General features: G+C 43.3%; 1 protein-coding gene across 1 annotated transcript in view; it reads right to left on the bottom strand.

Annotated features, from left to right (window-relative positions):
• KIF5C (kinesin family member 5C) overlaps window positions 1–17,882 on the bottom strand; it is a 75,650-nt gene that overhangs the window by 3,365 nt on the left and 54,403 nt on the right. The window contains exons 13-24 of the mRNA XM_058839830.1: window positions 17,419–17,487; window positions 13,736–13,942; window positions 12,760–12,906; window positions 10,212–10,400; window positions 8,909–9,026; window positions 8,268–8,344; window positions 7,157–7,266; window positions 6,242–6,343; window positions 5,608–5,668; window positions 5,192–5,263; window positions 4,579–4,683; window positions 909–1,125 (exon numbers count right to left, since the gene is read on the bottom strand). Coding sequence (XP_058695813.1) covers window positions 909–1,125; window positions 4,579–4,683; window positions 5,192–5,263; window positions 5,608–5,668; window positions 6,242–6,343; window positions 7,157–7,266; window positions 8,268–8,344; window positions 8,909–9,026; window positions 10,212–10,400; window positions 12,760–12,906; window positions 13,736–13,942; window positions 17,419–17,487 — 1,474 coding nt within the window. The remainder of the gene's footprint in view (window positions 1–908; window positions 1,126–4,578; window positions 4,684–5,191; window positions 5,264–5,607; window positions 5,669–6,241; window positions 6,344–7,156; window positions 7,267–8,267; window positions 8,345–8,908; window positions 9,027–10,211; window positions 10,401–12,759; window positions 12,907–13,735; window positions 13,943–17,418; window positions 17,488–17,882) is intronic.

The raw sequence follows: 17,882 nt of genomic DNA on the forward strand, positions 1-17,882 counted from the left end.
CCAAGGGAAACCCCATTGTTTCCCAACTCAGAGCTGTGCTTGGCAGCATGGTTTCTAATCCAGCTGTGCAGATCACAGCACTCCCTGCCTTGGCCAACAACAAATACACCAATTTTCCTGCTGGCAGATCCTTCCTCCTGCTGGCAGATCCATTTTCCTGCTGGCAGAGCCCTTCCACCTTCACATGTATTGGATCTGAAAAGATTACAGACTGTCTAGCAACAGAGGGAAGTCGCTTGGTGGGCAGTGAGGCACTTTTTATGTCAGATTTACACCATTCCAGATGATGTCAAGACAAAGCTTGGATGGCTCCCTACTAGAGGAAGCATTCAGGAGGTGCCACTTTGTGCTGCATGATTCTCCCTCAAGATTTCATGCCCCAATATTGTCATCTCCAGCTAAACCATTATCCTTTAGCAATCCCAACAAATTGTTCCAAGAATTGGCCTGTTCCTCTGTTGTATGCAGGCATTACATTGTGCCTTGGAGATATATCAATGTCTGAATTACAAAGGAAGATTTTTTTTTTTTTTAGTTTAATCACATAGAGGAGTAATCAGGAGAAAGAAAGAGAAAGGGACAAGGTCCAGAAAGGCAGGGAAAGAATAAAAGCAGAGAGAGGCGTGTGGGGGGAGGAGGAGGAAGAAAGTGAGGGACTAATTTAAGGAGACAAGTTTTCAGGTCACTAGAAGGGCACACAAGACCCATTATGCCCTTTATTTACCCAGCAGAACAGCAGAGCCTCTTTAAACCCGAGGTGGGGCAGATTCCATGAAAAAGCGAGGCCTTTGAAGATTCCTGCGCAGCACACGAGAAGCAGCCCCTGTGTTTTACTCCCTCCACTCAACCCCCAGCCACCAGCCTGAGCCTGAAGCACGTGGGCAGCCCCTTTAGCTCCATGTCCTCACCAATTTGGGCGGAGTGTGCTCTCCGGGCCATGTTTTTGGCTCTCACGGCCTCCTTAATGCGATCCACCTCCTGCTGGTAGCGCTTGCGGTCGCGCATGGCGTTTTCCTTGGCCTCCTTCAGTGCACTCTCCAGGGCCTTAACTCTCTCTGCCGTAGCTCGAAGGCGTTTCTCCAGCTTAGGAAGCTCGCAACGAAGATCTGCATTATCACGTACCAGCTGCAGGGAAAGCGGTTCAAAAGAAAAGGAGGTCAAAAAGAAAATGGCAAAAATCCCCCTCAGAGAAATGGCGCGGAAAGTTGCCTCACGAGGAGGGAGGAAACGCCACCAGTCGCTCTCTATGCCTTGTGTTCTAAAATTAAATGTGTTTCTTCCAGAAATTAATGCAAAAATTTTAGTTTAAAGAGAAATTTAGAATGTCCTGAGCTAGAAGGGACCCACAAGGTTAAAAGAAAATGGCAAAAATCCCCCTCAGAGAAATGGCGCGGAAAGTTGCCTCACGAGGAGGGAGGAAACGCCACCAGTCGCTATCTATGCCTTGTGTACTAAAATTAAATGTGTTTCTTCCAGAAATTTATGTAAAAATGATAGTTTAAAGAGAAATTTAGAATGTCCTGAGCTAGAATGGATCCACAAGGTTAAAAGAAAATGGCAAAAATCCCCCTCAGAGAAATGGCGCGGAAAGTTGCCTCACGAGGAGGGAGGAAACGCCACCAGTCGCTATCTATGCCTTGTGTACTAAAATTAAATGTGTTTCTTCCAGAAATTTATGTAAAAATGATAGTTTAAAGAGAAATTTAGAATGTCCTGAGCTAGAGTGGACCCACAAGATCAAAAGAAAATGGCAAACATCCCTCTCAGTGAAATGGCGGGAGAAGTCACCTTATGAGGAGGGAGGAAACACCACCAGTCGCTCTCTGTGCCTTGTATTCTAAAATTAAATGTGTTTTTTCCAGAAATTGATGCAAAAATGATAGTTTAAAGAGAAATTTAGAATGTCCTGAGCTAGAATGGACTCACAAGGTCAAAAGAAAATGGCAAAAATCCCCCTCAGAGAAATGGCAGGAAAAGTTGCCTCACAAAGAGAGAGAAAACACCACCATGCTCTCTATATGTCATGTACTAAAATTAAACAGATTTCGTCCAGGAATTAGTGTAAAAATCCTGGGTTAAAGAGAAATTTAGAATGTCCTGAGCTCGAATGTCCTTGTGGATCCACAAGGCCAAAAGAATGTGGGAAAAAATCTCTCCTCAGACAAATGGTGGGAAAAGTCCCCTCACACGGAGAGAGAAAATAGCACTGGTTGCTCTCCACACCTTGTGCACTAAAATTAAACAGATTTCTTCAAGAAATTAATGTAAAAATCCTATCTTAAAGAGAAATTTAGAATGAATTTCTGAGCTGGAATGGACTCACAAGGATCAAGTCTAGCTCCTAGCCCCACACAGGGCAGCCCAACAATCCCACCCTGTGCCTGAGAGTGTTGTCCAAGATCAGTTTTACTCACAAAATTCACTTGTCTGGGTGAGGAGTGATATTCATTTAAATTGTCCAGAAAGAACAAAGAAAAATAGAGTTTATTCCATTCAACAAGATTCCACAGAGCTGATCCTGAAAGATGAGGACTCCAGGATCAACCCTGCTACTGCAGAGCACTTGACAGCCAAATTTGCTTCTCTACACTTGAAAAACTGCAGCACAGGCTCTACATTTCCTCAGAACACAGGAATTTTGCAAATCCTTGATTACCTCTTTATTTTAAAATAATAATGCTTGAATATATCTTACAGACAACACCGGGGATCACCCCAAATTCATAATTTCTGGTGGTTCTGATGTGTTCACCTGTACATTCCCTACTCAGCCATGTGGAAAAGCTGCAAATTCACTAAGAAATCACTTTTAGGCCTGTAACTGTAATAATAATTGTTATATCGTCTATAATTATAATGCATATAATGATTATGTGCAACTTTGAATTCATGCACTTCCTCAGTTTAAGATGAACCTGAGCGAGAGGTCTATCAATTATACAAATCAAAGCTGACTTCCCATGCAGCAACAGCCAAGAGAGGATTGATTTTTAATAAACACAAAACTGATGCAAACAGGCAGAAAATCCAGCACAATTTCTACTAAACAGATTACACCACTGCTGGAAGTCAACAGAAATCTGCTCCAAAGGAGTGACTATCCCTTTTCTGGAGCAAAAAGTGGATTAACAACCACATTAATAATACAGGAAAGCAACAGCATGTCCTGACATTCACACGTTGTTTAACAATCAGAACATTTTACACCTGCTGGGCAAGGCTTAGTGCTGGAGAAAAACACAAACAAACTAAAAAAAACATTGCCACAGTGTGCTTTTTCTGCAAGTGCTGAACTCTTGTTGTGTGAAATAGTTATGATAAAAAATCCAAGCAGGGTGGTATCAAGTCCAATGTCACTTTTTCCTCTAAGTTCCCTACAAGATGTGGATTCCAAGCTGATTTTGAGTAAATACACGCTAATGAGAGCTATAAAAATCCACATTTGAAACCCAGCAGATGCGTGAAGTGAGTGCAAAAAAAAGGCAAAATGCTAAAAGAAAAACCACTCTGAACATGTCCCAGTTTCCACATTTAGAAAGTAGGCCTTTAAACCATCTGTTCCCTGGAAATCTCAAAACCCCAAACCTTAGCGGACACTTCTCACAGTCCAGCACTTCCTGCTCTTTTGGCACTTCCACAGGAATAATTAAAGCAAATCTGGGAGTGTGGGTCACTAATACAGCTTCAGGAGAGTGCAGTGCACAATGTTCTATCACTGCCCAAAAAAGAAATCAAAACAGCTTTAGTGTTTTGTGTTGGGCACCTGAACAGTGGGACACAGCTCCAACATACTGGGAGAGGGGATTTTAGGGAGAAATTCTTTCCTGTGAGGGTGGGGAGGCCCCAGGTTCCCTGGAAGTGTCCAAGGCCAGGTTGGATGTGGCCTGGGATAGTGGAAGGTGCCCCTGCCCATGGCAGGGATGGGACTAGATGGGCTTTGATTCCAAATCTGGGATTGTATCAAACTGGAATTCCAGGAAGGAGGGAGGACACAGAAATGGACAAGCCCAGAAATGACCAACCTCAGCACCCCAGGGAGGCACCAGCCCTTCAGCTGCACAGAAAACCCCAATTCCATTGTTTTTATTGAAAACTCTGCTGGTGGAATCCACTCCAATCACCTCCAAGGTGCCTCTGAGCAGCTTCAGGCCAGGACACAAACTGAGGATGCACAATCCATCCAGAAAACAGCTATTTTTATGTATTTCCTAGTGCCAAAGCAGATCTATTTTCACAGAATAAACAATGTCTGTATTTACCACATTCGTAGAAATACAGAGTGGGAAGAGCAGCTCTAACTCCTAACGCCAAGGAGTTTAGTGGATACTTTTTCGTCAGATAGCACGGGTTACTCCCAAAATTATCCTTGCAAACATTAAAATATTGCATTTTTTGATGGAGGGATGGAAGGAGGGATGGAAGGAGGGATGGAAGGAGGGATGGAAGGAGGGATGAAAGGAGGGATGAAAGGAGGGAGGGAAGGAGGGAGGGAAGGAGGGAGGGAAGGAGGGAGGGAAGGAGGGAGGGAAGGAGGGAGGGAAGGAGGGAGGGAAGGAGGGAGGGAAAGGGAGCCTTTACCTGTTTGTGAACCTTTGTAAGTTGTTCCAGGTTGTTCTCAAGAAAGGAAATTTTCTGCTTCTGCGCAGCGCTTCCACCTCCATCATCACTGTCCAGTTCAACACTCTGCACACAAAATCAGCAAAGCCAGCACTCAGCAAAGCCAGGCTCAAGGGGAAGCTCAGCTCCTTGGCAAATTTGAGCTCCCCAAAGGCAGAAAAGTCTTACAGAGCCCCAGATTTAAGAGAAATTATTTTAACTCTTTGTTTGATATTTAGGAATCGCATTTCCCCTTACACAAAAAAAACAAGTTATTTTTACTGAAGAATTATGGGGGAATCCTGAATAGGAAAATCATATTATACTAAATAATTTCTGAAGCTCATCATCTTTGAGAATTTTGTAGCTGAACTGCACTGGATAAGTTCATTTCCCTCAACCACCAACATCTTCCTTATCAAATTAGGACCAAATAAAAGCTGATAAACATCAGAACAGTTTTAATCTTGTTTCTCACTGCTACTAAAAAAGACATTATCCCATTTTGTAACTGCATGCACTAAAGGCTTCCAGCAAATCACAAGATTACTGCAAAAAAAGGAGAAGATTTGGACTTGAAAGAGCCAAGTTTTACTTTTTTAACACGGGTGGTAAGATCCTGGACAAACAGTTTGCGCAGATTGTGAAGAGTCTGAAGCTCCCTTGCCTGGAATAAAAATAACAAAACAATTTTTTAAAAAGTACAAATTACTAGGACATAGTAGATGCTCTGGTGTAAAAGTTCTCCTTGGATCTGGGTTGGTAACAGGAGAAAAGAGCTCTGGATTCTCTCTCTAGGAATCTCATTGGCCCACTCTGAATGCCACAAAATAAACCCCATCCAGCCCCAAAACCACACTGAAAATAACAATTTCTCCAAAACTGGTAAAAACAACCTTTCTTAATTTTAATTTAGGTAATACAAAGCTGTTTACTCAAAAATTAAAATATATACCAGCAGGGGATACAGCTATAGGGGGGAAAGTTGAATAAAGTGTAATTAAGACCTACCACTGTTTCTTCCAGCCCTTTAAGGTCTTCTCTTGCTTGTTCCCTTTTATCATTAAGGAGTCTGGAAAGGTGACAACATGGAACACAAATCAATCATCATAAACAGAGGAGAATCAGCCAGTATCCACCTGGAGCAGCACATCTGCAGGTGGCAGCAAACTGTACATCTCTAATTCATCTTTAATTGTGCTTTTGACTGCCACAAATATCCAATTTTATCACGTGCAAGGGCCGAGGCACCACCTCCATCTTTGTAGCCACACATGGGATTTTTCTCTCTCATTTCCAGGAAAGGCTTTTACTCAGACATCTGATTTAAAACCCCCCCAAAATCAACAAAACCCCACCAAAAATTCCCAACTTCTTTCATGCTTGTTTTGCTGTGTAATACAGAATGAGAGATTTAACACTTTCTGGGACATTTTATAAAATCAGAGCTCTAATAAACTTGATTTGGCAATTACCAGAACCACTATTGAAAAGCCTGTGGTATAAAAATAGAGAATAATTGGTAATTATTTATTAGTAGTTCCTGCAGTGTGAAATGGTATTTTCAGTGTGAATATTCCAGCACAATTTTCCATGGACACATGAAGATGTTCAGGGATACCAAGTGAGGAAACTGAGCACTTACATGAGCTTTTCCAGTTTCATTTCTCTTTCCTGGTCCTCGATTTTTAATTTATCATAATCTGCACTCAGCTTCTCCTGTTCCAGCTGCAGCTTCTGGTTCATGCTGGAAACGTGAAAGGAAAGATCAGCACAGCTCAGCCTGAACCCCAGGAGGAAGGGAGGGTCAATCTCCACAAACAAAATGGGATTGGGCAGAGAAAAAGTAAAGCTGCAACTCTCTACTGAAAAATTCTGGAAGAAATGAAGCAGAAAGAACCTGAAGGACATTATTTTAAAATATTGGAGAGCTAAATTCAGTGGTTTGTTTTGTTTGCCTTAAAGGAGGACACAAATTGCTGTTGGCATCTTTCCGCCTTGCTTCCTCATTTCCCTACAATTAATCTTTGGCCACACAATAAATATGATCAAAGAATGCCTAGATTTTAAGAAAAGAAGAATACAGGAGCAAAACATAACAGAGTCACATTGGTGTGTGAGGAAAATATATAAAAATGTGTGAAAATGGGAGCTGTTGGAGTCACCCAGACTCTCAGAGGGTCTGGGGCAGGACTGGCTGCTGTGAGAACCTCAAAACCTTCCTGGGGATGTGGTTCAGTGGTGGCTGAACTCCATGTTCATGAAAAAGGCATTTTCCAAGCCAAATGATCCCATGATCTTTTAAAACCCGCTCTCCTCCAAGCTCCTCTCACCTACTGACCTGCAGGTGCAACATTACCCTTTTTAAAAAAACTCTCTATAATTTTACAGTCTTGTTAAAGCTCCCCAATAAAGAATTAGACACTGTAATCCACCCTGCAAAATAATTACAGGGTTGGCTGCTGCGTGTAAGGACAGAACTCCCAAAGAAACATCCATCAAATCTAACAAAACCAACCCCAAACCAGGACAGAGGGAGGGATGGAGAGGGTGAACTTACTCCCTGATTTCATCGATTATTTTCTGCTTCTCTTCGATTTCATCCCTCAGCCTGGACAGCTGCTTCTGGTGGGCTTCCCTGTGACTCTCCATCTGCTGCTCCAGAGCCTTCTGCAAACACCAGAGCCGGGAATCAGAACAATCCAGGGACACACGGCTCCCTCTCACCCAGCCTCTAGATTTGAGGGAAAACTACCAAATCCATTCAGGAATCTGCCTTCCATTTCCTTCTGTAATCACAAAGCTCTCTGCCTACTCAGCCAAGCATTTCATTCAGACTTTAGCAACAGATGTACAACGATTTTCACTCATTTTCTTGCAAAAAGTACCACATGAAAAGCCAGGGCTGGGCCAGAAATGACACTGATTTTACACCAATCTTCTCTTATTTCCCCTGCTTATTCTCCCAGGAAATACTTGTACAGCTCTACCTGTGGCAGAAATAAAACCCAAACCTCTGAGAACTGTTTATCCACAGCCCTGCTATTGAAATTGTTATTTAAATTTAAATTTTAGGAGTAAATATGCCTCAAGCAACAAGAAAAACTCAATTTTTTAGACTCATTTCTTTAGACTGCTAACAAAAACTTTGCTTTTTTCCTCAGAGCTGTAAGGTACAATCACTTTAATCACAACTCCTTTTATCACTTTACAACTGCTTTAATCACTTAAAATTTTTATAATGGAGGGAAAAGTTCTGCAGCTGGCAAACCTCTATCACTATCCTTGTAAAACTCTATTTTTCCTTGTTTGCATTTTGCAACCCCATCAGAACAACTCATTACTGCAAACATTTCTTGGCATTCCAAAGGAAAAATACCAGAAAACAGGTTTATCTATTTTATTATTATTTCCAGGAGATAATCAGCCAAACTTTGAGGAAGTAGCCTCTTTTAAAATCAAATTTATAAGTACTTAAATGATATTAAACCCAGCAGCCTCATTCACTACTGAGCAAATTGACTTCCAGCAGAGCTCCAGCAGTAAAAAATTAGTGTAACACAGAGGTGGATCAATGTAATTTTTGGCCATGTGAACAGGAAGACGAAATTCCACCCCAATGAACAATCTCACCAAGAAATTCCCTCTGCATTTCCACTGTGCCAAGCTACCTTCATCTCCTCTGCATCCTGCAGTCGTGTCAGATGCTCCTTCTCCTTGTCCTTGAAGCTGACCTCATGCATTTTTTCTGTTTAAAGGTGGAGACAGTTTTAATTTTAAACGTAAATTTTAGATTTTTAAATAAATTTTAATTTATTCCAAGAGATAAAAATAAAGATTCTGTTCTAACAATGCAGGAAATAATGAAGAAAGTTTAAACAAAACAACTCAGAGAGGGAAATTTCCTTGTGCAGAAATCCAGAATGATTTTAAGGCTGCAGGGTTATAAATTTACACAACCCAGGAGCTTAGCAAAGCCACAAGAACTTCTTTTGATACCTACACATTTTCCACATTAAACTGGAAGGGGAAAATCAAGCAAACCTTAAAAAATTAAGTCAGCTGGGAAAGACACAACTTGTGCACAACTAAGGGAAGCAGCTTTGTTTGGAATGGGGCAGGGATTGTGCAGAGGGACAACTGAAATTTAGTGACAACTGAAATCTCTATCCCAGAATTTTACAGAATATTTATCAAGATTGATTGGTGCTGTTTGGTGCTGTGTGTGGGTTTTTATAATTTTCCACATCATTAAAACCCAAAACTGAGTTTTCTAAGGCAGAAATGAGGAGCACGAGACCCAAAGTCGTACCTTGAGCGCGTAACTTGGCCAGCTCCTCGTTGAGGGAGTCCTGGGACTCCTCCAGCTGCCTCCTCTTCTGCTCCATGTTCTGCATGTAGTCTGTCAGGGATTTGATCTTTGCCTCGTGCTTTAAAGACAAGGAATAGCCGTGAGATGGGAATAGCCACGTCCCAGGAATTCAGGGGAAACCGTCCCACATAAAGGAGGAAAAACGGGAAGATTTCCACATCCAGAGGTGATGACTCGGAGAACTCACAGCAAAATGTCTGGGCAGGAGCTACGAGATCAAAGCAGGCTGTGTTTTTAGAGGCCACACTTAGTAGCCCAATTTGGAGTTCAGGCAGTGATCCCAAAACATCCCTGGAAGCTCCTGACTCGGTGTTAAACCAACAGCAGCAGCTTTTAGAAAGCAGCTGGACACCAGCCCTGAGGTGGCTTTGGGATCTTCAAGGTGCAGAAGCTCACATGGACTCTCCCCAGCCATCCCTGATGGTTTGGTGCTGGCCAACAACCTTCTGAACTAGAAGGGCTCGTGGGTAAATAGAAAACAGCTGAGTTTGTAGTGAGAAACACTCAGTGGAATTAAAATATTTTAATTTGAAGATAAAAATTATGATAATTTGGATTATTGCATCTTAATTAAAAAGATTGAGTAGAACTTAACAATGACACTCTGCTGAAGGAAAAGGGGCTCTTCCCTGTTCCAGGTTTGTTTGGGATAACTGCTAGGGAATGAAATAGAGGGAATTGGATCATGTCTTTCCCTTCCCATTTCCATGCAGGTGAGGTCAGAGCTCCCAGCTCCTCTCCACAGCCATCACTGCCTGTCCCTGCCACACGCTCAGAACCCCTCCTACCCCTGGATTTCTATCCCAGGAAGTTTTCCATGATGTTTTGTAGCTTGCTGCACACCCACAGAGCAGATCCAGGGAGCTCCCCAAAGGTTTGGCTTGTGAAAAACACGGTCAGTGATCTTTTAAAGTGATCCAAGATAAAAATTACAGCATCACAGAATGAACCAGATTGGGGAAGACCTTTGAGATCAACAAATTCCTGGTGAGGGAACCACTCCAGGGAGGAATTTCAGTGCTATTCCACCACACACACTGTGAGACCTCCAGCAGGACCTTGCCAGAGCTCAGGACACAACAAAACGCTGAGGGGGAGGAATGAGAGGAGAACAAACAGAACACCCAAGAGACAGCAGCGCTCTGCTCCGTGAGGGCCATTTCTCACTCCTGCCACACACATTCCATGAGGAAGGAGGCTGGGAAGGCCACCAAAGGCTGGGAGAAGGCAGGAGCAGACCCACCTGGGAGATGAGGAGCTGGCAGGCCGCGAGCTCCCTCTCGCTGGCGTTCATCTTCCTGTTGGAGTCCATCTGGGCGCTCTCCAGCTGCTTGCTCCGGTTCACCAGCGACTTCACCTCCGACTTCATCTTGCTGATGTAGAGCCTGGCCATGGTGAACTCCTCCTCGATCACCCCGTTCACATCTGCCAACTGAGCACACGGGGATCGCCAGCCGCTCCCAGCACCCAGAGCTCCTCCCGCGCCGGGAACCCGGCTGGGGCCTTGGGCTGGGATTTGGGGTGGTTTCACAGGCCAGGGGACATTTTAGAAAGAGAGTTTGGAGAAGGGGAGAAGAGTGTGAATTATTTCTGAAAACTTAAAGCTTGGAGTTTAATAGTAAACTAAAATAATTGGAGGACAAAAAAAAAATCTGAATTGGGATCTTTTCACAAAGCAAAGAGCGCTTGTTACATTAAGGAGACATCTTCCTTCAGAATTTTTTTGATTGATTTGTCCTTTTATCTTGTATTTTTATTTTTATTTATCTTGTATTTTTCACATTTGTGTGCAAGGATACAGGGATATCATATCCAGGTATCAGGGTGGAGATCAGGGAAAGGTTCTTCCCCCAGAGGGTGCTGGCACTGCCCAGGCTCTCTCAGGGAATGAGCACATTCCCAAGGCTGCCAGAGCTCCAGGAGTGTTTGAAGAACACTCCCAGGGATGCCCAGGGTAGGATTTTGGGGTGTCTGTGCAGGGCCAGAAGCTGGAGCCGTGATCCCATGGATCCCTTCCAGCTCAGCAGATTCCACTGAGGAGCTGTGCTGGTTCTCCCTGAGCAAAATCACAGCTCAACTTCATCTGCTTCCCCTTTTTTTACAGCACTGCCAAGGGGAAGGGAACATGTGCTGCTTCTTCTCCCAAAAATCCTGAAAAATGAGACTTCTTCCAAAATTTTCAGACTGCTCTGAGAGTAGACACACTTGGAGAAGATGCTAATTGCCAACAAATTGGAAATTTTTCTCCTAAGCGCTCCTCAGTCTGGCCTTATTTCCACTGACAGCTGTCCCCTGAAGTGCTGACATCTCAGCACCTACAAAAACCTGCTCCAAACTGCCTCTGCCTCCATTTGCAAAGGTTTCCCCTCCCAGTCCCTGCTCCTGCGGCCACCAGAGGCTGCTGTGACATCTCCAAAGGCTGGAACCCGCAGCACCACAGGGACAGCAGGGATTGTGTCCTCTGCAGCAGGACAGGCAGGAGCTCCTGCTGACCTAAGACAGCCTTGGCAGGACATCAACAAAAAAGTGACCTAAAAGTACCAAAAAGGTATTGCAAGGGATTTTCATACCTCTCAAAAATGAACTCGGCCAGTTTTAACCACTGCTGGTTTTTATGTGGTTTTAAATAGACAAAGGTGGTATTAACACCACCAAGGAGATTTTCCAGGCCATGGAAAGTTTCCATCGGTGCCATTTAGCAATGACCACACAAATATTTTCTCTGAAATCAGCGTTTTGTCCTTCTACAAATGTGACAAAGTGAGCAGCCACCTCCTCTATTGTATCCCCAAACCCAAGAGCCACACAAAGGCAAACCTCAAAGCAGGGCTGACCAAAATTTGCACCAAATTTCTGATATTGGCCACCTCAGAAGCCAAAATTTTCATATTCTGGGAATTCTGAGTCATGCCAGCTAAGGAAGGAGTTGGGCTATGTGTGCATTGTTTTGGGGGGAATTCAGACCCCCCATTAATCAGTTCAGTGACTCCCAGATGGGCTCCCAAAAACTGAGCTGGGAATAACTGTGGGAACTGTGAGCCCAGCCACACAAAGAGCTCTGCAGTCTCTTCCTGTGTGCTCAGCCAGGATTTACAGGGAATGTCCTGGGAGAGGGACTGCTGGATCCACACATTCCACATCTACTGATGCTCCCAGGGCTGGAGCCAGGCTGGGAGAGCTGGGAATGTTCCCCTGGAGAAGGGAAGGATCCAGGGAGAGCTGGGAATGTTCCCCTGGAGAAGGGAAGGATCCAGGGAGAGCTGGGAATGTTCCCCTGGAGAAGGGAAGGATCCAGGGAGAGCTGGGAATGTTCCCCTGGAGAAGGGAAGGATCCAGGGAGAGCTGGGAATGTTCCCCTGGAGAAGGGAAGGATCCAGGGAGAGCTGGGAATGTTCTCCTGGAGAAGGGAAGGATCCAGGGAGAGCTCAGAGCCCCTTGCAGGGCCTGAAGGGGCTCCAGGAGAGCTGGAGAGGGACTGGGGACAAGGGATGGAGGGACAGGAGCCAGGGAATGGCTCCCAGTGCCAGAGGGCAGGGATGGATGGGATATTGGGAATTGGGAATTCCCAGAGCAGCTGTGGCTGCCCCTGGATCCCTGGAAGTGCCCAAGGGCAGGCTGGACATTGGGGCTTGGAGCAGCCTGGGACAGTGGGAGGTGTCCCTGCCCCTGGCAGGGGATTTGGAACCAGAAGAGCTTTAAGCCCCTTCCAAGCCAAACCCCTCTGGGATTCCCTGATTTCCTGGAGTGTTTTTCCTGCAGGAGGAGCGGGGGAAAGCACAAAGCCCACGCACGGTTTTCACGTCGTTGGTGCCGATGATTCCCCCGATCTCCCCCAGATCCTTCAGCAGCAGGTTCAGGATTTCTGTGGCTCTCTTCTTCTGGTGGTTGCTGAGCTCCTGCAACTGGCCCAGCTCCCTCTGGGTCGCTGTCAGAGCACTCTGGAAAGGTTTAAAAACAAGAATTACCCTCCCCTCTGCAGGCTGGGCGGTTTTCATGGGGTATTTTCCTCATGCCTCCTGGAAAAATGTAGTGACACATCCAGTTCCACCTTGGCATAATCCACTTTCACAACTCACTTGCCACCAAAGGCTACTTTAGATTATTAAATGTAGCAAATCCGCTAAGAATCTGATTTGCATAATACACCAAAGGAGGTTAATCACAGAGAAGTAGGTAGAGAGGGATAGAAAATTCAATTTTTTCCAACGGATTTCGTGGTAATCTGTTTTACTGGGGGAGATAACAAAGTCTTTAATGAAACATATCTGTTAACAACAGCTCCTTAAATTGGTGTAATGAATTAAGGGAAAAGGATGCTTTAAGCTACTAAACCAATCTTGATTTTCCTCAGATCCCATTTTTTTCCTTAAGATCAGGACACATCAGCCAAAAAAGCCGATTAATTTTTTTCCCGATTCCTTCCTTGAGATCCCCCCCCGGCTCCCTGTAAAATCCCAGCTCTGCAGCACAGAGTCCAGAAAACCACAGAACGCTGCCATTTGCATGAGGCAGACTTTCACAGCTTTCTTGGCAAAATACAGGATTTAAATATCCAAAACACAGGATGGCCACTTGTCACATCCAGTTCCTTGCTGCAAGAGCCACAATCTGCCACCAACTTCCACAGAGCAGCTTCTGAATTAACCTTCATTTCGTTGTTTAATTAAGACAGGGATAAAGGGTGACACCAGCAGGTTTTTGGGAAGCCCTTTGGGAATGTTTAGGGAGCAAGGAGAGAGCCAACAGGATTGAACAAGTTGCTCTTACACTTTTCTGTGCCAGCTCATCCGCCAGCTGCTCGTTGGTCCTGGTTTTGTCCTCCACTTCCTGGGATTTCTGGTCATAGTTGACAGCCAGCTCTTCCAGGGCTTGGAGCACCTCCTTCACTTCATCCTTGGCTGCCTCATTCTCGATCTGCAGCCGGGTCAGCTCCTCCTGGATCTTCTCATAGTCCCTCCTCGTGGAGGCCAAAAGCTGGGAAGAAATATCACAGCAGCAGTAAGTGACCCAAAAACTCCTTCAAAAGGCAATGTTGGAAAGGAGGAAAAGAGGAAAAAAGGGGGGGAACAAATCATGTGTGCAGGAGGGGTGAAATCCTGAAAACATCACCAGTTCCAGCACAAAGCACAAAAAAAAAGGCTCTGAACTTCAACAACAAGAAAAATCTTCACCAAATCCTATTACAACCCAAGACTGAGGCAGAGAAACTGATTTTAAACAGTATCAGAGCTCCAAAGACATTTTCTGCCCTCAATCCAGCGCTGCAGCTCAGACCAAAAAAAATACCACAAAGTAAAATGTTTCACCAGAGGCTCAGGGCTTTGAACTGAGCTGAGGGAAAAGAACTCTCTGAGGCAGCCTCAAAGACCTCGTGGCTTTACAGAAATATTTTGATAAGCAAACCTAAGACGATTATTCTCAGCTATCATCTGAAGGATGATGCTGAGGACAGATTAGCTGCTCCTGTTTGCTGAGGGAAAATATTAATCTCAGAAGAAAATACTGACTTCACACACACACACACTCTCTAGAGAGTGTTTCCAAGCTGGAAAACTTATTAAATTGACTCTCAGCACGCTGCTGAGGTTTCAGTGATTGTGAGAGGTCCCTTGTCCTTGAACCAATGTTCAGGGAGATGGTAAAGCCTTGGAAATTCAGTTGTGGTGTCCTCAGCACAACCCCAGCCCCACCAGCAGCTCTGCATGGCAGGATGATGTGAAAATAAATAAAAATGACACCTAACATTTACTGCTAATACTGCGCTTTCAAGAATAATAACAAAATCAGGGCTTGACGTGGCGTGAAAACATCAAATAGAGAATTACAACAGAGAAAATCAGTGTGGGAGACATGAGAGGGCCTCACACTCATCCTGACAGCAAAGTCTGGACATCTATTCACAGAATTCACTCCTTCCCAAGAAATATGGATTATGGATTGGTATAATGTGGAATAAAACCTTCCCTGCTGAAGTGTTTTGGGTGGATTTCTCCTGATCTGCCCACCCAGCAGCTGAGTGAGACCCTCAGCAAAAAAAAAAACCAACCCCACCCCTCTCAAGCAGACCACCCAAAAAGCAGAATATCCCAGAATAAATAGAATAAATGGCTTTTTTTTTTTTTTTTGGCTCAGAGTGCTGGTGGAAAATAGGAAACCAGGCAGGCAGCTCTGGAGGCTGGCACGTGCCCAGAGAGAGGCACAGAGAGAATTCAGATGTAAAGGAAATTTATCTCCCTGGTAATGGCTGCAGCCTCAGAAGGGCTCTCACGTTATGGAAAAAGCCATTGGATTGCCAGAGCCAGATGGCATGTAAATATTTAAACAACAAAATAGCTTCAAATAATCTTCCTGCTAAACACAGATGGATCTATTATTTACGTTTACTTAAGAAATTTTCTGTGTGAACGTCGCCGCGGCTTCGAGAAGCGGCGTGCATCACCTACAGCATAAACAAGGAGATTCTGGCTGATATTGTGTGGAAAAAATGGTGCAAGGTTTTCAAAAGACACCAAAAAAAACATTATAAAGATGAGCTGGAAAAAAGGGGAAAGGCCCATGGCTGCAGCACTTCATGGATCTGTTCCACATGGGGATGGAATATTCAGAATCCCCCAAAACACCCACCTTAAGCAGCAGCCAGAGGTGAAAAGGTACCAAACCCCCCCCTAAAATCAGCCTCATCTGCAGCAGGCCTCAGGTTTATAATTAACCTGCTGGCTTAATCAAGCAGAGATAAGGACTGGCTAATTAGGGGGGAGCAGAGTGAGGCAGCTGCTGGTGGATCAGTGAGCTCATCACATCTCCAGGGGAGAGCAGGGATGGCTGATGTGGGGAAAAACACCTTGAATAATAAAATATCACCTTCTCCCTCAAAGGTAAGAGCTGGACCAGAGCTGAGATGAGGCAGGAAAAGGCTCTGAGCAGCATCAGCTGCAGAGATTTTGCAATTGAACGAAGCTGGATGAGGAATGTGCAAAAAAAAAGGGAGGAAAACATCCACTGAAATCCAAATTCATCTTCCAGAAGTGATACTGGAACAGGGAAGGTGAGGAATTATTGTGTCAGCTGCTCCCAAAAGGGAGGAATGCACATCACCCCAAAAACAAGGCATGGCTGGGAGGGGAGGATCAGCCTCAGGTGGGGAAAGGGATGTGAAAAAGATGGGAGAAGTGAGGTGACAAAAACTCATAACACACATCAGGAAATAACAGGCTGAGCAGGCATGAAGTGCATTATTATTATTATTATTATTATTATTATTATTATTATTATTATTATTATTATTATTATTATTATTATTATTATTATTATTATATTTTAATAATCAGTAATAGTCAATATTAATTAAATTTATTATTATTAAATTTATTATATATATTATATCAGTAATAATCAATATTAATTAAATTTATTATTATTAAATTTATTATATATATTATATATTATATATATATTATAAATATATAATACAACATAATTACACTATATAATATATAATTAATATTTTAATAATCAGTAATAATAATTAATTAAATCATTATTATTATTATTGTTATTGTTATTATTATTCGGTTGGTGTAGCCACAGGCAGCACTGTGCAGGGCAGGGCAATCAAATCAAGCTGTGGCAAGAGAATGAGGAGCTTCACCTTGGAGAAAATATAAAATAAAATAAAATAAAATAAAATAATAAAATAATAAAGATTCCCAGGATAAGTTCCCAGAGGGGACAGTCACTCAGTCCCCTGAGTGATGAATAACAGACATGATCATAAATTGTTTTTTTCTCTAAGAACACCTTGGAAGCCCTTCCTGGGGGCCTGGATACACAATAAAAGCAATTCCCAGGAAATATCACTCCAGTATTTGGGGATCTTGGGGTTTTATTGCCTCATTTTGCATCTTCACAACTCCTCATAGAAGGGAATGGCTTGACTGAGTTTAGTGATCATTTCTGCATCCTAAACCCCACAAAAAATTCATTTTAGGGCCAAAAACGATGCAATCAACGTTTGCAGTGAGCAATCCGAGATTTTCCAGCAAATCTGTGGCAGCACCAATTATCAGGTTTTTTTCTAATTGCCCAAATAAAGATAATTAGTGATTTAATATCAGGAAATCTCTAATTCCCTATAGTCCATAGTGCCTGGATAGCTGAATGGGCACAGACACATCAGAAATCACATTTGGAGTGAAAAAATCCTGGCCCCACTCCTACCTTGGACCTCCAGCATCACTTCCCAGCAGGAGGAATTGTTATTTCAAGGAGTTTTTATCAAGGTTTAATGAGAATATTATGAAATTTCAAGTTTAAACCTGGCTGACACCTTTTCCACTTGAATTTTAGGCAGTTAATATGAGCAAGCTGTGACTGAATCATTAAACGAGGGGCTCAGGAGCAAAATGTAAAGGTTTTTTTTTTAGGTTGGTTTATTTATTTTAGTTTCTTACCTCCTCTTGATCCAACATTTGCTGCTTTAATTTTTCAGCCAACTGGCTCTGCTGGTTGATTTCATCATCCTGCAATGAAACAGGGGTGGAGATTTTAAAATTTCTTTTCACACCTCTCATTTGATCACTTTTTATTTCCTCTTTCTAGGAAAGAAAGGGGGACAACACAGCAAACTTTGTGCATGTTTGAGTGGTATGAGGGGAGAGAAAAAGAAATATACATAAATAAATATGTATACCATTTATAAATAAATATACCATAAATAAAAATACACAGAGCTCTGCAGTAAAAGCTGTGTGTAAATGGTGATATTTTGAGTTTGGGATCAAATATCTTGTCATTTCCTGCAGTACTCTGCCAAATTATGCTTCCCATGTTTTCTAGGGAAAAATTCAAACCTTCCAGATGCCTCCAAAATAATTTACTGGGCTTTTCTACTTTTGATGAGGAAACTGAAAGAATG

This window comes from Poecile atricapillus, chromosome 5 (genome assembly GCF_030490865.1).
Source record: "Poecile atricapillus isolate bPoeAtr1 chromosome 5, bPoeAtr1.hap1, whole genome shotgun sequence".
Classification (NCBI taxonomy): Eukaryota; Metazoa; Chordata; class Aves; order Passeriformes; family Paridae; genus Poecile; species Poecile atricapillus.